Here is a 25,611-nt window from a genome sequence, read left to right on the forward strand (position 1 = left end):
TTCCTTAAGGGGTCGTTTGCTGCTGCGTAGCATGTAATCTTTGTATGCTGGCTTTGTCCCCTTCAGCTTTATCTAATATTTTTATTAGTACCACCAAAGTTTTGGTGACGCCTTTAGAGTTTTTGTATGTATGATCATTTCAAGTCCAAACAGAAACAGTCTAACTTCTGATTTGGATTTATTATTGCGTTTCCTTATTTAATTTGTCTGGCTGTGGCTACAAAATCATGTTCAAAAAAGGTATAGAGGGTGAGCGTCTTTTATCTCAGTCCTGCTTTGCCTCTATGGACCCACTGGTTCTTTTAAAGTGAATTTGGTTTGCTCGTATTTATTGAAGGCTACTGTATATAAAAGCGACAGGGGTGCTCTCTTATAATCTTTACCTGTAGTGTCCTTCCTTGGCTTTGGTATGACAGTAATACTGACCTTTTCAAATGAGTCTGAAAAATTCTCATTTCTTTAGTTTTATGAAAGATTGGCATTGCATACAGAATTTACCTGCAAATGTATTGGATCACGGCTTTTATATATTGTGATTAGTAATCTAATTCCATTTCTTTATTTTTGGTTTCCTGAGAGTTTCTTGATAATTCACTTGTGGGTTCATCCTTGGCCTCAGTGGTTGCATAGGCTGCCTTGAGGAAGTGGTGAGCTTCAGCAGTCACGCAGTGGAACTGAAGTTCTGTACTGCCCCAGCTGCACACAGAACAACACAGTCCAAATTGACTGTCGGCATTTTTCTTTTTTAGCTATTTTATTAGGTTCTTATAGTAACCACCCTCCCACCTGTTATTCCTCCTCAATCCTTTCCAGCCCCCTAGCACTAGGTAGGAGAGAAAGAAGGTTAGAGGGGAAAGGGACAAAGACGTCTTTAGGCTATGTCCAGTATGTATGGGCAATTCCAGTCTCCATTGTCAGAATATCTAATAATCCAGCAATAGCAAACCAGCAATCCAGCAAGTGCAAAAGCAAATGCAGCATCAGGAACCAGCAGCAGGGGAGTAGCAGCTGCCACAAGACCCTTTGGACCTCTCCAGAGTCCCCAAAGTTAAACTATCTGCAGCTAGCAAAAATCCTACACCTGCTGATGCACGAGGCAAATCATAATCACCTGCTGTGAAGCAGCCTCTTCCTCCACGCCTGGGATTAAAACAAAAACATACTCACATAACTGGATTTTTAAAGAAACCAAAATTCTCACCACAATTGGCTTTTTTCAATAGCTGTCAAAAGTGGGTAGAAAAGAGGTTTAGAAAAGAAATCATCTGATCAATGAAATAATTACTGACAATTGTATGCCAGATTTTGCAAAACCTCTTTGACCTGTAGAACTGGGCTTTTTAGGCTGTCCTTCGAGGTAATGGAATATTGACAGTATTTGGTCTTATCGGTCATTGGAATAAGCCATGCAGTACACAGAAAATTATAAGGATGGGCAATGGCAAGAGAGCCTAGGTGTATCTAGCAAAGTACTTTCTGCCTGGGTTCGATACCTGGGACCCACCTGGTGGAAGGAGAGAACCAGTTCCTACAAGCTGTCGTCTGACTACCACATGTACAGTTATGCTGCTCCAAATAAATGAGTGTAACAAAAAGAATAAAAGGCTTGAGTGGATTTGAAGTCAGGGCAATGAAACAGAATACAATTGAGATTTCTGATGAAGACCCAATTGTAAACAGCAGTTGCTGAAAGATGAATTGCAAAGAAGGGGATGTCCATCAGGGTGAAGACATCCAACTTGGAAGAGGAGAACAGACTTAATATCTTCATCTGAAAATTTGATTCTTATGGCAAAAGACTTCATCTGTGTGGAAGGGCATGAGCTTGACAATAATCCCTGAATGCCTCTCTGATACTCTTTAAGCACTACTGGAGTGGATTGATTCTAGGATATCCTAGGAAGGGGCCTTGAGAGCACATTTACCTCATTGTTCTGTTCCAAAACACACAAACCTCCTAGAGAACTGTGAGAGCCTCATTATGACGCATTCCTCAGGGAGGCGAAGCTTGCTCTTGTTTCTCTATTCTCATGAACAGTGCAGTGGACTTTTAGGGGGGAGCGCATCCACAGTGCTGCTGAGTGGGCCAGTGTGCCTCACAGTCTGAAAGGGAGTCTGTGGGCTTCCTGTTTCATGAGGCCAGTGTAAAAACTCTGGATGGGAATATTTTGCACCATGATAACTGTGAAGTGGGAACTAAATATGGAGTCTTATTATGACCAGGCTTAAAATATGTTTAGCAAATTTTCTCCCTAAATGAAATTTGTGACTTCTAGACATTTTTTTACAACTACAATCATCATCATCATCATTATTAATTAAATTATTTTATTTATTTTACATTCCAAAATTTGTCCTCTTTCCTGGTCTCCCCTGCCCTAGTTCTTCACACATACCCCAACCCTGAGAGGGTGCTCCCTAACTCACCCATCCACCTCCACGTTACCCCTCTTCCTTAGGGCATAAAGTTTCCACAGGATTAAGTGCATCTTCTCACACTGAGACTATACAAGGCAGTGCTCTGCTGCACCTGCTCCTAGGGCCACAAACCAGCTCATGTGTGCTCGGCGGCTTTTGGCTTCGTCTTTGGGAGCTCTGAGAAGTCTGGGTTAGTTGGCATTTTTGTTATTCCTATGGGGTTGCCATCCCTTTCAGCTCCTTCAGTCTGTCCTTCCTCTAACTCTTCCATAGGGTTCCCTGACCTCAATCCAATGGTTGACTGCAAGTATCTGCATTTGTCTCAGTCACTTGCTGATGGAGCCTCCCAGAGGACAGCCACCCCAGGCTTCTTTTACACACACAATATGGCCTCAGTAATAGTGTTAGGATTTGGTGTGTGTGCGTGGGATGGATCCCAAGTTGGGCCAGTCACTGGGTGAACTTTCCTTTAGTCTCTGCTCCATTTTTGTCCCTGTATTCCCTTTAGACAGGAACAATTCTGGGCTAAAAATGGGTGGTTGATCCCTTGCCTCAACTGGGGGCCATATCTATTTACTGAGGTGGTCTCTTCCAGTTCCATCTCCCCATTGTTGGGCATTTTAGATTTTAGAGAAATATCCCTAAGCTACCAACACTCTCTGCTCTTCCTGTACCTACCCTAAGCCTATGGTTGACAAAGCTGGTGTCTGTTGTGGGTGTTACCTCTTACACTGCAAACAATTGGTAGAGTTGTTCCTTTTTACTTTGATTGCTTCAGTTGCTTTCAGATCTTGACAATGTAACTTCTGTTCTTCTCAGAACACTGAAGAAATGGGTAAAGGACTTCAGGATGTTTGCCCTTTTCAGGGGGCAGGCCGGCAGGCATGGTGCTTTTGTAATGTTGTGGACCTCCTGCAGGCTCTTGTTTTTGTTTAGATGTTACAAGCAGCGACACAAATATTAGAGAAATAACTGTACTCTGGTAAAGCATTTTTACAGTATAGGGCACGACAAATTTTGATTTCATGTTTACTACTGCTGTTCCCTTAAAAATGTATTGACTTTATAAAGTCCTTTAGGGAAAAATCTCCAGGGGCAAACCTGTTCTTTGTAGCTGGTAGCATGACTGGGTTACTACAACATTTGCTCTGTGAAATGCTAGAAAATATTGAATCTTATCATGAGTGCTTGGTTTTAGGAAGTCACAAATTTGAAAAACAAACTTGACTTTAAGAGAAACTACTTGAGGGCTGGAGAGATGGCTCAGCGGTTAAGAGCACTGACTGCTCTTCCAGAGGTCCTGAGTTCAATTCCCAGCAACCACATGGTGGTTCACAACCATCTGTAATGAGATCCGATGCCCTCTTCTGGTGTGTCTGAAGACAGCTACAGTGTACTCATATACATAGTAAATAAAATGAATCTTTAAAAAAAAAAAAAAAAAGAGAAACTACTTGAAAGATTCCCTGATGTTCATGAACTCTCCACTCACCTCTGAATGTTACTAAATGTTACTGAATGTTACTCTGAATGACTAAACCCTAAGAAAATAGTAGGACACTATTGAGAGAAATCTAGAAATAATGTCTCAAAATGGCACCTCAAAGTTCTTACCATGTTTATGTATGGTACCCTCAATAATGCAAATGCTTAAAGTCAGTTCATCAGAGATACGCTTGCCAACACGAACAGCAGCAGTTTACCCAATCTGTCCTTCCACTAAGCTTCGTTGTCTGAGAGCTAAACAAAACACTGAGGGGATTATATAACACGGACATTCATCATTTGTCAAGCCTTCTGTCTGTCTGACATGAAGGATTTTATTTGTGTTGTGTATGTTCTGCTGGAGGGTCCTTTGCAAGATAAAGACGAGAATGAGTGCTCTGCAGCATTGTGTTAAAATGTTGCAACTGTGCGCAGGGAATATCCTGACAAATGAGCCACAGCTGTACTTTTTTTTTTTTTTTTTAAAGACAGGATCTGATTACATAGTCCTGGTTAGCCTAGAACTGGTTATATATAGACCAGGCTGGGTTCAAACTCACAGAGATAAAGATGTGGCTTAAATGTGATGGTAGACACATATTAAACTCTATGTGACTGTGCCCCACCAGGAATTCATGAACTCCTGAAAGTAAGAATTGTTTTTTATTTCATCGGGATTTTAAAACAGATTTTTCTAGGGCTGGTGTGAGATGGCTCAGCAGGTAACCACGTCTGGTAACCTGAGTTATCCAGGGTTATTGCTGGAACCCATGTGCTAGAAGGAGAGAACGAACGCTTCTAAATTGTCTTCTGTCCATCACACATGAACCAGGGATGGACACATACACACACATGCACACACACACACACACACACACACACATCATTTGCAAGAAAAGTTAATAAGTATATTAAGTTATATAATCATTGAATATCTTTCCTTATAGCTTCTCATTGACTATATTAACTGTTGGTAATCTACATATTTTGTACTTTACCTTAGTTTGTACTTCTTCTGGTTCCTTGAGTTTTGAGTTGAGATGTTTGAAATATTTCTTTTTAAATGTAGGTGTTTATAACTGTCAGTAGTTCTTAACACTCCTGTATCCAAGCGTGAGCTTGTTGTGTTTACATTTTATTTGTCTTAAAATAATTTCTTGATTTACCTCTCATTTCTTTGACCACGTATTATTCAGGAAAATTTTTTGTTTGTTTTTGTTTTGTTGTTGTTGTTGTTGTTGTTCATAGTCAGTAATAGTACCCAATATGAGAATGGGGGGATAGCCCAGTGGTAAAGCATTTGTCTAACATATGCAAGACTGAGTTAGAGCCCCATTTCAGGAAAAAAGGGGGGGATAAGGGAAAGGAGAATGATATCTCCTTAATATGGTTTTAATTTTATTATATTTGTTAAGCCTTATTTGAAGCACAACATATCATGTACCTTGTAAAATGTTTTATGTGTACATCAGAAGAACATATTTTTGACTATTATTAGAATGTTCTGTTTGGTCTGAGAGTTAAAGTCTACTGTTCCCCCTTTGATTTCCTGTCAGGATGATCTGAGCATTGCAAGAAACCAGATATCAAGTCTCCTGCTGTTATTAGTTCTGTTGCTGCGGGAGTTTCTTCTTAGTTCTAATACTTACTTTGTCTATGTGCTATTGTGTTTTGCATGTATATAAATGTTACAGTCTCATAATAAAGCAACCTCTCCGTTATAATAAGTGAATTTGTTTGTCCCATGTGACCAGTTTTAACTGACAGTCCATTTTGTCTTACATGGTATGGCCACCCCTCCTCTTTTATCACCACTACTTCACTTCTCTCCCATCCCTCACTTTCAGCCTCTCTGCATCCTTATAAACTGAGCCTCTTACATGCATCTTCTTGTTGGATCTTTTTATCAACCAGTTTGTGTCCTTTCCTTGGATAATCTCAAGGAATTGTGGATTATAATAGACTCTTTGATGGGCAGGGATCATCAGGCTGCAGCTGAAAGGACCTAGTATTGCATTGTATAGCTGTAGGATCTGCTGTAGGTGTAAGATCTGCAGGTGTGGCTCTGAGAGCACAGACCAGTTTAGACAGGACTGCTCTAATGCCAGCTCTGAGAAGAGCTGGGGCCTACTTCCAAGGCTGTTTTCAAAATAGAGATTAAGGTTGGTAGTAAGAAAAGTAGAGAAGTTCTTTTATTCCCTACTTGATACTGTTCTACAATATGACTACCATAGTTTATTATTCTAAATTCCAGGATTAATCAGGAAAAAAAAACTCTGTTTTTTATAGTCAGTAATGGTGCCCAATGTGAAACTAGATCATAGCCTGGAAGCCAAATACCATGCATATATTTGGGTTTTAGCTCACCTGATAATTTTAGCAAAACAGTATTTATTTGATTAATCTGTTATGTATGATCTAATAACTGCTATGGTCCTGTTGTCTACTACCAAAGTGTGTAATCACTTGGTAGTAACTAGTAATAGAGGGCTATAGAATAGGCTGAGTGGTTAAGGGAAAGGCACTCACCGTTTGCTGTCACGGAGGAATCGAGTTTGATCCTAGCACATGGAATCTCACACGTGGCAGCTCACGACCATCTATAACTATCGTCCCAAAGGATTTGATGCAGTCTTCTGACCTCTTTGGGCACCAGGTACACATGTAGTGCACCTTTATATATACATGAAAAACACTCACATATCAAATAATAAAATAAATAAATCTTAAGTATGAATGAAGAACTTAGAGGAGTATGCTGCCAAGTTGCACATCCTCTGCTGCATTGGTCTCAAGCTGTAGTAACACTGGGTCTCCAGTGAAGTTCGTTCTAGTCACCGCCTGCCACTGTGTTTTACAGTAATGCAGCCAAGTAGTATCTCTTATTTTGTTTGTTTTGTGGTTTTTATGTCATTGATCATGACTGGACTCAGCCCCCTTTTATTGAACTTGTGAGATGGAAGCAACTGTGGGAATGATTGTTTGTGCCATTGTGGCTTTATTTCCTGTGTGGTGCTGTGAATTCCGTGCTTAGATTTATACCTTGCCCTCTGAGGTACCGTGGGCTTTTGTGTCATCACCCTTTAGACCGCCGCAGAGCTGCATGCCACTTATTACTACTACTCTGATACTTTTGCCTCCTTCCTCCTGCCAGACACCCATTTATGAAATAATTGCTGGAGCTTCTTCTTTCTGCTTTTAAATGATAACAGTTATTGAACTTCAAATTGAAGGACAGGAAGGCTCCCAGAGCCAAATAGCCAATGACCTATTTCTCAATTATGTTGACTAAAGCTCTTGAAAAAGCTATCTGGGAAGCAGCACTCTCATCTCCCTTGCTGACTCTGTATTATCTCATTATCAGTAATATGTAATGGCAGCATTGTTAATCGCAAATAATGAATGATACTTATGGCTGAGTGTCCTGATTAGAGATTGGCTGATAGACAAAAGGCCATTATGGAGGCTGGAAAAGGACTTTAGAGATAAGGGATATAGTTATCTGTCTAATGATAGGGAAAGATTGATAGGCTAAAGGCTCATACATTGTAAGATTTTTTTTTTTAATTATAGCTGTTATAGCCTAGTAACTTTGTTTTGTTACCACTGACTTTGGAAGGTTTAAGAATTGGTGTTTCTACTCTTGAAATGTTAAGTTTTAAGAGTTCTTCAGACCAGATCTTTGTATGTGTTCTCTCTCTCTCTCTCTCTCTCTCTCTCTCTCTCTCTCTTACACACACACACACACACACACACACACACACACACACACACACTCACAAACACACAGAGTAGGAACAATCTTAATTTCTTTGAGATGTGATTTGTTTGAGATTCTCGTTATCTTTAATGTTTATAACTTCTCAACTTTTGAATTTCTTTGACTAAAATGTTTTTCTGTAGACATCCAGATATATTTTAAAGTGATAACAAAGCATTCTTCCTAGTACTTGTGAGCACAGGCAGGTATTTTTATGGGAGGTTGTTCTCATTCACTTTACCACTTAGTCTCTCTACCAAATACTAACTCCTCATTTTCTTCAAGGAATGTCCCCCTTGCCCTTAAATAGTAGCTTCAAGGTGAAAGAGTGTACTGCACTTGGCACCCACTGTTCTGTTGGCTGCCCCCATTGTTATTTGGGGATGGGGTGTCCAAACTGAAGAACAATTTGCATATTGAAACTAATGATTTACCAAGGACTGTCTATATGCTAATCACTAGTGATAAAGTGTCTTCATTTTCAGGACAGCCACCTTATTAGTTCAATAACCCTTTGAAGTAAGCAGAGTTACAGTAGTCCCCACTTATCTGTTGTTTGCTTTCTAGTCTATTAGCCTTTGTCAACCACAGTCTAAAATTACTAAATGGAAAATTCCAGAAATAAACAATTTACACGTTTTAAATTGCATATCATTCCAAGTGGTACAGTGAGATCTCATACCATCTTGCCAGGATGTGAATAATCTCTTTGTATATTCAATCTATACTGCATATGCTAACCGCCAGTCAACCTACTAGCTATCTCTGTTACCAGGTGGGCTATTACAGTGTTGTAGTCCTTGCTTTGCTTAGCAAAATGCAGAGGTAGACGTACTAATTTCTTACTATGTATTATCTATAAATTAAACATTGCTGTGAGTTGGTATGTATTGGAAAAATTGGTACTGCATGTAGTTTCAAGCATCCACTGGATGGGCACTTCCAAATGTATCTCTGATGGATAAGAAAGTTACTCTGACCCTATTTTTTAGCTATTCTTGGACCAGGAGAAATGAGGTCACTGTATCAGTTACTTTCCTTATTACTGTGAGCAACTACCTGACAAGAAACAACTTAAAGACCAAAAGTTGATTTTGATTCTTAGTTTGAGAGTACAGTCTGCTCTGGCAGGAAACTCAAGGTAGCAAGGGTGTTAGGATGCAGGTCACATTGTTTGCAGGCAGGAGGCAGACAGGAATGCAGGGGCTCCACTTGCTTTTTCCTTTTTATTCGGTCTGGAACTCTAACACAGAAAGGTGCTGCCTACCCTTGTTTGAATCTGCAGTCAAGCCTTTTTAAAAATACCCTCATTGACTTGATGCTTCTAAATCTAATGAAACAGATAATGAAAATGACCAACCAGCACAGCGAGTTTAGACAAGTTTCAGGTAATTTTTCTTGTCCGTGAACCATATTTACCCAGGGACTAGACTTTGCAGCAATCTCTCTTACTCAAGTTTATCTTGAATGTTGAATTTTCACCTTCAGATTATTCTTGTATGAATTATAACTGTACTGGCCCTTGAGGGAAGTTTTTATGTTTTAGCATTTTGAATCAGAAATAAATAAAAAACCTTCTGTGTTATAGTTTCCCTGATGGCAAATTTAAGACAGACTAGTCACCCTCCCTTTTCACATAAAAGTTTTATGATTATGAAAATAGAAGAATCCCTCTGGGAAGTGCAATAGCACAAACATAGACATCATTTGCTCATAGCTGGCTGACTCTAAAGTCTGCTCTAATGTACTCATTGTCATCGGGCATCTGTACCCCCAGTTTGCAGGTATCTAATCTTGCCTAGCCTTATACATGTTAGGCCTTGATGTGGGCTTATGTAAAGCCACCATACTCACTGCTCACTAAGCCACACACTCACTGAGATTTCTTGATACTTTCATGATAAAAGCAAAAGATGGCAAAATTTCCAGCTTTGGGGATCTTATAGGGAGTGTAGACCGGGTGCAGAATCCCTGAAAGACTAAGGGTTTCTGCAGAATGCTTTTTAATCACTGTAAGGCCCAGTAATAGGCTGCAACCTTCTGATCTTTATTCAAGTCTTTAACGCAGAACACTACATTTTGTAGCAGTGCAGCATCTAGACATTGTTGAGTTTCTGAAGAAATAATACAGATTTAGCTTTTTCCCTGTTTTAACTTATTAATGTAGTATCTGATTGTGAGAGGGGTTTGGGGGTTTAAAAATCAAACTAAATAGCTGGAAAGTAGTGTGATGTGCTGGTATTCTGACTGATTGTATTGCCTTCCTTATTCTTATGCTAACATGCTGATGGTGGGTATTAATGGGACTCACGTGTTACTTCAGTATGTGTACATTGTGCAGAGATTACATCCACCCCTTTACATACCCTACTCCGCTGTCTCAACATCTACCTAGCACTGTTTTATATTAAAGCTGACTTTTAAAAAACCTTCACATGTGGAAGAGAAACGTGGTACTTACTTTTCCGTATCTGTCCTATTTCACTCAACACAGTGTTCCATCCATCTTGGTGAGCTTGACAAGATTTCACTCCTCTTTATAGATGAAAATACTCAGTTGTAGCTTCATCTCAAAAGCTGGCTACGTTTGTGCTCTTTGTTTTTTACTTTGTTATTTTTTATTTATTGATATTCCAAAAGTTGCACCCATCCTGGCCCTCCCTCCTTGAGTTCTTCACACACACACACCATCTGAAAGGATGCTCCCCCACCTGCCAACCTACCCCCACTTCTCCTTACCAGCATCCCTCTTCCCTGAGGCATCAAATTTCCACAGGATTAAGCTCATCCTCCCTGCTGAGGCCAAATAAGGCAGTGCTCTGCTGCACCTGTTTCTGTATGCTCCTTGCCTTTCGGCTTCCTCTTTGGGAGCTCTGAGGAGTCTGGGTTAGTTGGCATTTTTGTTATTCCTATGGGATTGCCATCCCTTTCAGCTCCTTCAGTCTGTCCTTCCTCTAACTCTTCCATAGGGTTCCCTGACCTCAATCCAATGGTTGACTGCAAGTATCTGCATTTGTCTCAGTCACTTGCTGATGGAGCCTCCCAGAGGACAGCCACCCCAGGCTTTTTTTACACACACAATATGGCCTCAGTAATAGTGTTAGGATTTGGTGTGTGTGCGTGGGATGGATCCCAAGTTGGGCCAGTCACTGGGTGAACTTTCCTTTAGTCTCTGCTCCATTTTTGTCCCTGTATTCCCTTTAGACAGGAATAATTCTGGGCTAAAAATTTTGAAGATGGGTGGGTGGCCCCCTGCCTCAGCTGGGGCCCATATCTATCTACTGAGGTGGTCTCTTCTGGTTCCACCTCTCCACTGTTCCACTGTTGGGTATTTTGGCTAATGTCATCCCCATTGAGTCCTGGTAGCCTCTCACATACGAAGTCTCTGTTCCCTCTGTCCCCCCTACCCCAACTGCTGCACATTTCGATTCGTTCTTTTGGCCCTCGAAGGATCACTCCTATTTCAGTAGGGAAGCAGTTGTCTAGTCTGTCTCAATTATGTCATCAATGAAAAAGTAAGGAAGTTTTTTTTTATTTTCCATTTACAGTATCTTACTGTGCTGGCTAGTTTTATGTCAGCTTCACCTGACAGGAGGGAATCTCAACTGAGATAATGCCTCCAGAAGATCGGGTTGCAGGTAAACCAGTGGGACAGTTTGTAAATTAGTGATTGATGTGGTGAGGTGAGGTGAGGTGAGGTGAGGTGAGGTGAGGTGAGGTGAGGTGAGGGGGCAGCCCATTCTGGGTGGTGCCACCCCTGGGCTAGTTGTCCTGGGTGTTCTAAGAAAAAGTAGGCTGAGCAAACCAGTAAGCAGCAGTTCTTCATGGCTTCAGCTCCGGCTTCCCGTTTCCTGCCTTCAGTTTCCTGCCCACTTGAGTTCATGCCTTGGCTTCCCTTAAGGAACTGTGACTTGGGATATTTAAGTCAAATAAACCCTTTCCTCTCCTAACTTGTGATGATTATGGCATTTCATTGCAGCAGTAGAAACCATGACTAAGACACTTGTTTCCACACATCCTTCCTTAAGGATGTGCATCTAGACTGATCCTGTTTCTTAGTTATTGTTACTAATGCAGCAATAAACATGGGCATGCAGATATTTCTTTGATATGCTGATTATATTCCTACAGATACCAGATATGTACTTAGGAGTGAGATAACTGGATCATATGAACAGTATTTCTAGCAAGTGTCCGAGAGTTCTTTTTCTTTAAATCCTTGTGAATGTGCGTGTGTGTGTGTGTGTGTGTGTGTGTGTGTGCGCGTGTGCGTGCGTATCATATTAATTGGAGTTGGAATGATTGTCACATCATAGTTTTATTTGCATTTCCCTATGTCAAATGATACTGAGCACTTTTCTTCTGTTTAGTCATCTAGTCATTTGATCATTTTGGATTCCACACAGGTTGGGATAAAATGAATTGCCAAGACTTAGTACCATTATAAATAGGTTTAAAAATAAACTGCTTTTTAAATTTAGCAATTCATTAAGAAATTCATAACTCTGCTTTCATTTTTGGTGGTACAGAATTGTTGATTTCTAAGACCAGAAACCATAGCCAGGTGTAGAGGCAAATGCCCATACCCCAGCACTCTACAGAGACAGATACAAGAAAGGCAAAAGTTTGAAGCCAGGCTAACTACATTGCTGGAACCTGTGTTAAAGAAAAAATACATAAATAAAGAAGAGAAAGCCTAAGCCACAACAGTTTTTATAGACTTTCTTCAAAATTAGGCGTAGTGTGTTTTTTCCCACTAGAAGCTATAAATATCAAAAAAAAAAAAAAAAACCTCACTGCTTTCCCCCTAAGCATGTACATATGCACACATGTTCATTTTAATTTTAAAGCTAGGCATAATTTGCTAATAGATTGGGTTTTTATCCTACTGTGCTTTATCATCAGCAGTAACACCGTTATTTAACACTGAGCTTTGCAATGGGGAAGTGAATGGATGTTGGAAAGCCTGTGAGATATATAGCACTACGAGTTGTGACCGAGGTTTGTAAAACTGGGAAAATATTGTAAATTTCCAACTGAACTTTAAAGCACAATAAGAGTTAAAGATTTCTGTGCTTTTCAGTTCAAATCATAATTCCATGTGGTCAGTATGTTAAGCAGGTTTGCGTTACCACAGTGAAGTATCTGGAAATAGCCAATTTTATAAAGGTAAGAGACTTGTTTTTAGGCTTGTGCCTGCCCGGCTCAGTTCCAGCAGAAGTCTTCACCATACATTATGGTGGAGACATGTGTGGAAGAGCTTACATAGCCAAACTGGTAGTCTGAGAGAGAGAGGAGAGAGGCAGGAAGAGGGAAAGGCTTAGAGAGGCAGAGAGAGAGAGAGGGTGGGAGGGAAGGTAGAAAGGAGGGAGAGAGAGACATACTATGAATATGAATGTGGTCACAGCTTCTTTTGAGGGCGCTCCTCAACCAAGAACTTAGGACCTCTTTTAAGATAACTCCTTCCCATTCTACCACCTCCCAATGCCCTACCCTGAAGATTTAAGACTTTAATCACAATGGACCCTTAGGGACACTCAAAGAACACACCAGGCCATGGAAAGTAGTAACTTTAACTCAGTAACAACAACAACAATAGAAAAAGAGTATTGTGGGCTATATTTCAGAGGGAGCTCAGTTTGATAATATGAAAAAAATATATTTGAGGCTGTTCTCAGTGTGTAACATAGCAGATTGATTTGTTAAAAAGGGCAGTTAAAATATATAAAAATTATTTTTAATCTTAAATAAGAATAACAAATATAAAAATTTATAAAAGTATATTTTAGACTCTTATGGTGTTAAAAAAAAAGGGTGAAAATGGTAATAGCTAAGCTTCAAAGTGCCCTGTGAGTAGGTAACATTAATACCAATAAAGGCCTAAAATCCTTTGACAGTAACCCATTGTTTCAAAGCACACTCAGAGCCATTCTGCTAACCTAGGCTGAATAGTCTAAACTGTATTTAAGATTTTAATTGTCATTTTCAAATCAATAATTGTTTTTTATCAAGTGTGTTATCACGTATGATCATTCATCGCCCAAATGGTTTTCTCTGAGTTGCCAGTGTTTATTTACTAAGGGATCTAACATTTAATTAAGAACCAGAAATAAGAATTACCAAGACTCAGTCCTAGATAATTAAGTCACAGTTGTTGACTCATTTCATTACTTGTTAAATGAATCCTTCTGATTGGTCAGTCCTATTCTTCAGGGTCTTACGGGGGGACTGAATACTGGAAGGTTTTTGTGCCTAGTTTTCCTTACCACATATTCCTGCCATACCTATCCAGTAACTCCTTCTTCTTTGTTGTATAATTATTATTCTGTGGTTTTCATACTCAAGGTAAATGCTATAAAGCTACTTTCTGTGAGTTTCTAGAATCAGGACCCATAAATGGAAGGAGGGAATGCAGAGGGAAAAAGTGGGAAAGGGGAGGGAGCCAAACTGAGGGAGGGTGCTAGGATGCTGGCTATTTAAAAGTAGGTTAACCTAGGAAAGCTTCATGGAGAAGGTGACATGTGAACAAATATTTGAAGGATATTTGGTTGGTTCTGTGACTGAAATAAAATAAACAATGACGCCATTGGGAAGGGATCAGATGAAATGATAGACTATGGTGTATGGAATCTTATAAGGCAAAATAGTGACTTTGGCCTTGACTCCTGAGTGATTTGAAAGGTTAACCCAATGTTAAGTGCAAACAGAAGTGTTATTTGATTATTAATCTGAGCACTATCGATAAACTATACATAGGCAAGGTTGGAAGCTGGGAGAATTGTCAGAAAGCCACTATAATAATTCCGGTGTGGGAGGATGGTAGCTTAGTCAATAGCATTACTGATAGAGATTAATAGTCAGTAATTGGTTATATATTTATTTGGTGACAGATTGTTTGGGGCTTGTTAGAGAAAGAGGGATGACTTTTTACTTTCTTTTGTACTAAGTGAAAGCCATTGGTTTTATTTACTGTAATATAGATAAAACCATGTCTACAAGTTCTAAACTATCTCTTTATAGTTTACAGGGTATTTTAATTTATTGCAAGGAAATCTAACATGTTATGACCCAAATTACTGATGGCTCCAGAGTGAGAAAGAATCTTAATCATTACATTAGTTTTGATGAGAGAACAGCAAATTATGGCCCAAGGGCAAAATCTGGCTATTTTCCTACTTTGGTTAATAAAGTTTTATTGGAACAGAGCCACACCTATTTAGTTACTTATTGCTTAAGGCAACTTTACTGCTACATAAGTAACAAAGAATGTTCCCTTTGGCAGCAGGCATACTGAAACTGGAATGATACAGACATTAGCAAGGCCTCTGCACAAGGGTGACATGAACATTTATGAAACATTACATACTTTCAAAAACAAAAGCAGCAGAGAGTCACACAACTTAAAATCGTAGTACCTGCTACTTTAAAGAGAGAATTCGTTAGTGTCTTGTTATTTAGGACTTTGTGTGAGATTTATGTCAAGTTTTCCCTCTAATCTTTTCCTAGTTGCTCAGAGTGGAATGTTAAGAGAGGTTATGAAGCGGTAAGTGAGGACACAGTGGTATTATTCAAACACCAGTGCCATGTCTGCTGAATTGCATTCTTTATATTTTGGTTTGTTTGTTTGTTTGTTTTTAATGGTGTGACTGATTGGCTTGTGGGGAAAATTTGTGTGTCTTTTTTGACAAAAAAGATTTGCTATAGGGATGAATATTGGGTGGTAGAGACTTAAATATTAAGTTTCATAGTCTTAATGGAAAATAAAAGACAAATACCATCATCTACCTGAGCATTAATCTTTCAGTTTGGCTCCTTTACGATTGTGTGTAATCCAGCGAAACAATACAAATAAGTGGCCTTCCCATGTTGCTTACTTCCGCAGGTCTATCATGACGGATCTATACTACCTCAGTCAAACAGATGGAGCAGGGGATTGGCGTGAAAAAGAGGCCAAAGATCTGACAGAGCTGGTCCAGCGGAGAATAACTTATCTCCAGGTAAGAAGATTAGGGCAAGAAATAAATCTTGAGTGGAAAAAAAATCAAAATAAAAAATGAAAATAACTTTTGCTTCTTAAAAGTTTTTCTGGTGCTTTTTGAGAAATTAATTGCTCACTTTACTTATTTATTCAAAGAATAAATAAGTTTTATACCTCATGAGCATAGAAGTACTGCCCTAAAAGGAGACACTTGTTTGCATATATAAAAACTACACAGTTGTAAGCAGGCTGCGTTCTGTAGCAGTTGGCACTGTGTGAGGTGGTCAAGTCTGACTCCACCGTGAGCACTGAAGGCAAAGGATGCGCTAGATGACGCGTGTTGAGAGCAGTGGCCTAGGGCAGGCAGACTAGTACAGGATCGCAGATGCCAGCTGCACTCTGCAGTTTGTGTGGAGTTTTAGATCATGTGAAAAACAAGTATGGAAATCTGCAAAGAGGTTCGAGAGCTTGATTATTGATGGTAAAATATATGGTAAATGAACATTAAATGATTATTGAAAGATATTTATTTTATGGATATCATTTTGACAAGAAGTAAATACTGATCAAGCTGTTAAGGGCCTTATGTCTTTTTTGTATGTGTTCCTTTTTAAATTCTTATTGAGATATATATATATCTCCTCTTAGAAATTTGTAAGGAAAACCTTTTGAAATTTTATTGTTAGCATTCTCTAGACACTTTCTGATTTTGGTGTCACAGCATCCTGGTTTTCTTTGTTCCTCCTCCCAGTGCTAGGGTTTAAACCCAGGGCCCTGAGCCACAGTAAGCTAATGACAACCTAGTTTTAGAACAGTTTTTGTACACAAAAGGAACAACAAATGACAGAACCTAAAAGTAGTATATTAGTTGAACTATATTAGTATTTGGAGAGACTAGAAGCAGCAAAAGCCATGTAGGACAAGGAGATTGTAGCACAGGCAGGATGAATTTGAGAAGTGTTGAGAGTTTGCTTTGGGAGTGGAGACAAACTTGGAGAGACTAGAGAAATAGAATCAGTAGACATTTCTAAGTAATTGAAGAAGCTGAAATGCTGGCAATGGAAACATCTTCAACTGGCAATAAGTTGGGAGAAAATTGCTTTGAGGAAAAAACAGTGAGTTAATAGAGACATTTAAAATGAAATAAGAAATGGTTTAAGTTGAAATAAACATAAGTGTCCTTCACTCAATCCTTTTGTAATTCTATGATAGTATAGTTTCTATCTACAAGAACCCTTTAAGATTAGAAGTGGGAGCTGGAGAGATGGCTCAGTGGTTAAAAGCACGGGCTGCTCTTCGAAAGGTCCTGGGTTCAATTCCCAGCAACCACAATGCAGCTCACAACTGTCTGCAGTTCAGTTTCATGAAGTGTGACACCCTCAAACACCAATGCTCACAAAATAAAAATAATTAATTTGTTTTTTTTTTTTAAAAAAAAGATTGGAAGCAAAGGGACAGACCATGGCATGCTTCTGTATATGCTAAGCATCTGTTTTCATACAAATAAATGGGTCAATCAAGTGTTTAGGGGGTCACTAAAAACCAACTTGGTGTTGGCATGTTCTCTTAGTCTCATACTCCCAAGACCATTGATTAGTGGAGTCTGCAGAATGAGAACCATTTTATTTCCTACAGGGGAGTGATAATTATCTCCTATCAACTAGATCTTCATTCATTGAGCTGTGGACAGATGGTGGCACCGCACCATCATCTCCTTTATTAATAAAATAGAAATAACTGGTTTGTGAGCTTCCACATACTTATTAAACTTCCAGCCACTGTATTTAAACTATGGTCAGGTCAGCATCAGCTCAGTACACTGTAACAAGTACCTGCCACTTGCTTTATTTTCTCTCTCTCTTTTTAAAAATCTACTCTTTGGGTCACATTGTATATATCAATATTTCATTACTTTTAACTATGAGTCATACTACATTTGTGGATGCACCACTGTTTGTTTGTTTATTTGTTTGTTTGTTGCCTTTTGAGAGACATTTAATTATCTCCAGTTTGAGGCTATGATGAATAAACTCTTGAACATCTGTCTACAAATGTTTACGTGGGTTTATACTTTCATTCGTTTTTTTTTTTTAATACATAAAGAGAAGGATGTATTTTTTTCAGATTGAGGAAAGTTTATCAGATTTTCCCTCATTCTTCCTTTGTCTTGCATCCCAAATGAACAATTACAGAAGTGGACACGTTCACAATACTTTTGTTTTCCGTAATAAGTTGCTTTTTGTAATAATTCACGTGCTCAGGAATTTGGTATTTTCAACAATTAATAGATAAAGAAAATATCAGTGATAGTTTTAGCTTCATCACCTTTATTGAAAATCTAATTTATTATACCTCCTCTGATTCTTAATGTGTGTGACGTGATACAGGAGATACTTAGATATCTATTCAGCACAATTCTCAGAATTCTAATCTTTGCTGCTCATGAATCTAAATATTCTATAACAATTACACCAGTACTTAAAATATTGTATGTAGTATGTTTTTCTTCTTCTTTTTTAATTGAAAATAGATGTTTTTCATATAATATACCGTGATTATGGTTTCCCCTCCCTCTGCTCCTCCCAGTTCCTCCCCACTCCCCCCCCCCATCTATGTCTGTTTCCTTTCTGTCTCTCATTAGAAAACAAGCATCTGAGAGATCATAATAAAAATAAAATAAGATAAAGCAAAAACAAACAGAAGGAAAAGACCTCCCTATAGGCATAAGCAACAGGTATAGATGCAGAGATCCACGCATTGGCACAATTAAGGAATCCCGTAAAAACACAAAACCTGAAGCCATAATATACATGCAGGAAAAAAAAAAACAAATAAAGTTAAACATAAAGGAGAGAAAGAATCCTGACATGACATTGGGAAGCAAGGAGTCTCCAGAGATGCCCTTGAGGTTGGTTTTTGTCAGCCATGTACACGTAGACCTGCAGCCTCAGCCATCTACACGTAGACCTGCAGCCTCAGCCATCTACACGTAGACCTGCAGCCCGCCCCTTAGACAGTCTGTTTCCCCACTGAGACTCCCTTGAATCTTCATTTGCGAGTGGTTATCAGCTGGAGATGGCTGCTGGTTAGGGAACGGGCTTGTGTTCATCCCTCCTTTCAACTGTAGGACACTGTAGGACACTGTCTGGTACTGATTTTAGAGAGGGGTATACAATTTACATTCTCTTTTTCTTGGTGTGTGTGTGTGTGTGTGTGTGTGTGTGTGTGTGTGTGATAGTTGATCTTATTTTAGCATTTGGTTTGTTTTAAATAGTAACCCATGGGTTTGGTTTGTATTTTCTTTTCACTGTAGTTGGATACCTGTTTATTTGGTTACTTACCATCTTTGTGTCCTATCCTGTGTGCATGTTTGTGTGGGTACACGTGTGTAGCAGTGCACATGCACTTGGGACAGGCAGAGGACAGCATCAGATGTCACTCCTCGGGTGCTTTTCACTGTTGTGTTTTCCTTGAGACATACCATTGTGCCCTGCTTTTCTTCACATCAGTTTTGGGGATCAAACTCAAGTCTATATGCTAGCAAGGCAAGCCAACTAAGCTGTCTTCCTAACCATTATACCTTCTTTAGGGACGTACCTGTTCAAATTTTTTGGTCAACTTTTTATTGGGATATTTGTTTTCTTCTTTTTCTTTTCTTTTATTAGATATTTTATTTATTTACATTTCAAATGTTATCTCCTTTTTCCTGGTTTCCCCAGCAGAAACCTCCTATCCTGTTCCCCACCCCTGCTTCTATGAGGGTGCTCCTCCACCTACCCACTCCTTCCCAGCTCCCTGCCCTGACATTCTCCTACACTGAGACATGGAGCCTTCACAGGACCAAGGGCCTCTCCTCCCATTGATGCCCAACATGCTATCCTCTGCTACATATGCAGCTAGAGCCATGGGTCTGTCCATGTGTACTCTTTGGTTGGTGGTTTAGTCCCTGGGAGCTCTGGGGGGTCCGGTTGGTTGATATTGTTGTTCTTCCTATGAGGTTGAGATATTTGTTTTCTTATGACTGACATATTGAGGTTCTTTATTCTTGATATGAATCCTTTATTATTAATCTAGAAATCCTCCAATCTGTAGCTTAACCGTTTCTTATATCTGCTGAAAGGAAGATATGGGTGTTTACCTGTATTATATGTATATGTTCCATCACATGCTTGGGGCCTGCAGTCTAAAAGATGATGTCAGATTCCTGGGCAAAGCAGTTAGAGGCAGGTGTCAGTCACCTTGTAGTGCTGGGAATTGTACCTGGATCCTCTGGAAGAGCAGTCCATGATCCTATCTACTGAGCCATCTCCCTAGCCTCTATTTTCTTACCAATGTCTTTTGAAGAGCAAAGGTTTTTAAGTTATAAAATCCTATTGTATTTTTAGTTTTCACTTTTATACTCATGAAATTTTTACTAAAGGTAAGCTAGATTTTTTTCCTGTTTTCTTCTAGAAGATTTATTTATTTGCCTATTTTTTATTTATTTTGCTGGCAAAATAAATTTAGAGCTTTATGCATGCCAGGCAAGCACTCTGAAATGGAGCATTTGCCTCTCCTATTCTAGTTTATAATTGAGTTGTTACATTTAGGTCCGAGATATATTTGGAGTTAAGATACGAACCAACAATTCAGGTTCATTTTCTTGTTTATTTGAGCTATTCGTTCAAAGACTTGCTTTTCCCCCATTACATTAATGCTTTTGTTGAAAATCAGGTACTGTAGTCCTGATAATACCAGACCATTTAGGTTACCATAGGTTTGCAGAAAGTATTAAAATTGGATAGTATGATTTCTCTAACCTTATTCTTTTCAAAATACTGTCATAAATCCTTCACATTTTTATTTATATTCTACAATAAGCATATCTTATTATTGCAAGGATATAAAAATACAGTTGAATTTTATACATTGATTTTATATCTTGCAATTTTGCCAAAATCAGTTACTAGGTCAAGTAAATTTTTTGCAGATTTTATCAAATTTTCAACATACATTACTATGTCATTTTCTTTTATTTCTTTATTTTTAAATTTGGTGACATTTGGCAATAGTCTTTATAAATCTTACTTTTGAGTAGTATGTTTACTTTAGGCATGGTTTCCAGTAAACTGTAAATTTAGCTCCTCCAAAGTTCTTGCCAAAGTGGTTTCACAGTTTAGACATTTTTGGCAAGAAAATAAATATTTCTTGACATGTTTAATGGGCTTCTGAATTTGTGACACTATGCTTTCTATAGCTCACTACATGTTATTATTTTATTTCTTATTTGATCACATCTTCTTAGCTATCAATAATAAAAAAGTTTTCTGTAATTTATTGTTAAGTTGCAGAATTGTATATGAAGCAGTTAACATCTGTGGTTCTAGAAATGGAATAACTGGTCATATTGCAATTGTCACTTCCTACCCAGTTCATCTCAGAGTGTACCAACATACCTAACAGATGTCTTATTCTTTTAACTTACTTGAATGTAAGCTGAGCTGCAATTGGAATTCTTCAGTTTTTGGTGTATTTGTTCAGCATCTTATTGTAAAATTTCCCCAGAAGTTAGAAGTGATACTACAATTCTAAAACTGATTATGTCATAAATACAGTTTAGTGACAAATCTTAATATCATACTCCCACGTGCCCTGTGATCAGTTAAAGAATGATCTCACTACAGTGCTGGAAGATTTTAACAGTTACATTGACATTTGAACCAAGGCCCTTAAAGAGATCGCAAAAACATTCACTGTGGATCCAAACAATGTGACTGCTTAGTAAAATAGATGCAAATAGAAAGTCGAGTCTCATCATACCAAGAACCAGGAAAATCTCAATTTAAAGGATGAATGGTAATCAGCAGATGTATAGCAAGAGGCAGATGTTGGAATTGTCTTGCAAAGATTTTACAAAAACCGTAATACTACAAGCTTTCCAGTAACAATTAAAGGCTTGAAACAAGTGAAAAAAAATATAGAAAGCCTGAGCAAGAAATAAATGATAGAAGAAAAGCCCGAGTGGAAATTTTAATAGTGAAAACACAGTGACTTCCAGTAGCTCGGTACTGTAGCTGTGGCCGAGAAAAGAGCTGATGCACTGGGAGCTAAAGCAGCACAAGTTCAGCCACCGGAGCAGCAGTGAATGGAGACAGGAGGAGTTGGCAGGCGCCTAGAGGCACTTGGAACAGGAACAAAATATGTTTATATTTTCATCCTTAAGCCCAGAAGAGAAATTGGGATGGAAGATTAAAGAAAATATTTGAAGAAATACTAATTTCTCACCATTCCTATGCAATATCAATACTAAAAGTTTTTAATCTACAAATTATTACCCTGTTTAAGAGAATGAGAAGTCACAGAGAAGAAGAAAATCTTTACAATTCAAGTATCAAAGTCTTATGTATAGCATGTATTGCAGCCTCTCATTCCAAAAGCAAGAAACAATCTCATTGGGAAATAGGCACACTTTTTCAACAGACAGTTTTATATGAGACATATTGATTAGAAATAGCACAGGTTAAAATGTTTAGTAACTGTTAAGGGAATGCAATTTAAAGAGGTGAAGAGATAACACCTGTCAGGATGGATAAAAGGGAAACAACACCCCCACCCCCAAAATACCATGTATGTGACATAACTAGATCTTATTGATTGCTTGTGGGAATGTAAAATAGTAGTTATCCTAGGAAAGTTTGCCTGTTTCCTATACTAGTTATATATGTGTTTGCCATATGACCCAGCAGATACATTCTTGTTTTGCTTTTTCATTGAAAAATTAATATTCGTGTCCACACAGAAACCTATATACCAATGCTCATAGTAACAATTTTTAATAGCTTCAAACGAAACAACCCAAATGTCAACCCATCCAAAGGACTGATAAGCTATGGTGCAGTGGGAGCAACACAATAGAGTACTGCTCATTAGCTAAATGAAATGAAGCAGCTCCACTTGAATGGATCTCAGAAGCATCATACTGACTGATGAAAAGCCATCTTCAAAAGCAAGTACTGTTGTTACTTTTGTGTAGAGAATAAGTCAGTGCTTTCTAGGGATCAGTGTCTGGAGAACATGACTCTGGAAGATTAACAGGATCTGGAGAGATGGCTCATCAGTTAGGAATACTCACTGTTCTTACAAAGGACCCTGGTTCATTTCCCAGTACCTACATGGCAACTTACAAACATCTGTAACTTCAGTTCTGGGGGATCTAACCTCTATAAGCATCAGGAGTGCATGCACACCCACAGACACAGACAGATGGACAGACAGACACACACACACACACACACACACACACACACACATACATGCAGACACTCATAAGTCAAAGGGGGTAGCACAGGGTTTTCATTCTGTTTTTTTGTTTGTTTGTTTGTTTGTTTGTTTGCTTGTTTTGATGGAACAGTTAGTATCTTGATTATAATAATGTTTTCACAGGTCTTACTATCAGAACACTTATAAAAACTGTTAAAATAGGAGACTAATGTGATGGCTCGGTCGGTAAAGAGGCTGCTATCAGCCCTCATGGCTGGAGTTCAATACCTGGGGCTCACATAGTGGAAGGAAGGAACTGACTCCATAGGTTGCCTTCTGGTGACCACATGTACATTGTGGCAAAGAGAATCCATTGCTTTTTGAGAATAAATTTCTCTGGACTCATTCAAATATTGTTTTTTAAAGGGGAGAAGCATTTAAGAGCACTTTCTTTTCTCAAACTATCTTCACATAATTGACAGTCCTCTAACTAATTCATTTTACTTTTTTTTACTGTTCAAAATTCTTTAACATCATGTTTAAACAATTTAACACACAGTAAATTACAATATGTTACCGTGTACCTACCTTCTACAAAGTTTCCCACAAGGAGAACCCATATTATTCAATTACGGTATATTTTCAAAATAAGATAAAAGGTGTAACAATACTACTAATTTCCAGACTCTGTATATATTTTTACTTTTTTATATACCTTTAAAAAACTTTTTTATTATTTATGGGGGTCAAGGGGGAGAGGGAAGAAAGAGGGGGTAGAGAGACAAAGAGAGAGAATGTGACTGAATGAGAGAATAAACTTGCAGGAATCCCTGGACAGGAACAAAGTGTCATGCAGTTTCTTGTGCTGTTACTTCATTTTCCACCCTCCCTATGGCAGGGCTAATAGACTTGGCTTCACTCTTCTACCCCACCACTCCTTTTCTTTCTTATTCTCCTGCCTCCCGACCCGCACAACTCCAGAACCTGCCATACCATTTTTATCATTTTTGTAGTCTTTTGTGTACATTTTTATAAAAGATGAACAGGAGTTGATGTTGTTTCTTCTGCTTTTGGAAAGAGTTTTGTTTGTATCATACACTACAATGGGACCTTAGGCTGGCTATGCCTCACTAATCTCTGCCTTTTCTTGTGTCCCTTCTGAGATCAAATTATTGCCAAGACTGTGTGGTATAGAGTTCTCCTGAGTCAGTGCTCTTGTAGAAGTCACCTGGAATAGCTAGAAATAGTATAACTCTCTCCTAGAGCAGCAGCAAAGAATTACATTAGATATTTAGGAATTTCTTTTAAAAACTGACTTAAAATATTTGATAGAGACATGTAGGCAAAGAGCTAAAGTCTTTTAAAAAATGTGTAAAATAAGCCCATTGTTACTTAACAAAGTCAACAAATTTCTTTTATACCAAACAGTAACTGTCTACCTTTGATGTAGAGTGCCAGTCTGTTTATAAACTATGTATTTTGCTATCTTTTCAACTGTGTATCTTGATATCTTTTCTTCACTAAGTTTCCACACTTAAATTTTACAGAATACCACAGGGAAATTGATTTCTTGAAGCACTTAGTAGCCTGCTTGGGCCTGAGCTATCGGAGTGCACTGACAACTTAGAACAGATTGTTCTTTGCTGCAAGGGTGGAAGGGACACCTGCTGCAGACCATCTCAACTCAGCGGGGAAAGATTCCTGTTTAATATGGCTAAAGCCAGTGATTTCCAATCTTGTCTTTTTAAAATGAGAATGTTTTCTACTTTCACTTTCATGGCTATTAACTACGCCCAGAGTCTTCATTTTAATTACCAGCATGCAGCACTTCGGCTCTCTTAGTTGCTTCATTACATTTTCTGCATTGGTTTTGAAAATAATTTTAGAGAAATGAAATTGGCTTGTTTCCAATACAACGAAGTGCTTTTACCACAGTATTAATGAATCTTTTCTTCATTATCAACACCAAACTAGATATTGCAAATCTTTTTAATCAAACAAATTTAAAAAATTGTTTATAGTCTTGTGATTAGAGAATACAAACAGCACAATAAAATTTAACTTACTTGGTTTCGTTTTACCAAGCTTTCTTCATTAGAAAGAGGAGCTATCTGTGTCTTAATGCCTTCCCAGTGTAAGGACTGTTCTGAAGAGGGAGGTGGAAGGTTCCCTGGATTGGGATTTTTTTTTTCCTTTTTTCTTTTTTCTTTTTTTTGGAGCTGGTAGATTGTGATTCTTAATTAAGTAGCCTATAAGAGTAGGCAACTCTGTGCTTTGAGCCTGTGTTTCTTTCTGCTTCTTGTATTGAAGACATCTTGGAAAAGGTAGATTGAAAAACCAAAATTCATAATTCTACCTTGCCACCTCTAAAGTTAGTGTTGTGAGTGTGAACATCTCTTTTCTTTCAAACAGGTTCAACTGAGCTAATAGTTACTGAGTGTTTCTTCTTTTAGACATGTGGGGATATTATATTCTGTTTATATTGACTGCATGCTTTTATTTGTTCCTTATTTAACCATTTTTATAATATTTTGGTCAATTATAAAAATATTGTGAGTGAAATTTGCACTTAAAGAAGCTTTTATTTATTTGTGTATGGGGAAAATCTTAAATTGCAAAAAAATCTGTGATTTAGGTGAAAATGTAGCTTAGTGATAAAGACATGCTTCGCAGTCACAGGGTTCTGGGCTCAGCCCCCACATACACAAATTGTACTTACACAGAGTCAATA

The 25,611-nt window shown here is 38.4% G+C and overlaps 1 protein-coding gene and 1 non-coding gene across 5 annotated transcripts in view; both read left to right on the top strand.

Moving 5' to 3' along the window:
* The window catches only part of Fut8 (fucosyltransferase 8), a 227,431-nt gene that overhangs the window by 131,378 nt on the left and 70,442 nt on the right, over nt 1-25,611 (top strand). For all 4 annotated transcript variants that reach the window (NM_001002289.2, NM_001412189.1, XM_039112660.2 and 1 more), the window contains one exon: nt 15,546-15,660. In NM_001002289.2, the coding sequence (NP_001002289.2) occupies nt 15,546-15,660 (115 nt within the window). The remainder of the gene's footprint in view (nt 1-15,545; nt 15,661-25,611) is intronic.
* On the top strand, nt 14,930-15,033 carry LOC120093306 (U6 spliceosomal RNA). Its single transcript, XR_005486412.1, has one exon. It is a non-coding gene; the product is annotated as a U6 spliceosomal RNA (small nuclear RNA).

This window comes from Rattus norvegicus, chromosome 6 (genome assembly GCF_036323735.1).
Source record: "Rattus norvegicus strain BN/NHsdMcwi chromosome 6, GRCr8, whole genome shotgun sequence".
NCBI classification, from domain to species: domain Eukaryota; kingdom Metazoa; phylum Chordata; class Mammalia; order Rodentia; family Muridae; genus Rattus; species Rattus norvegicus.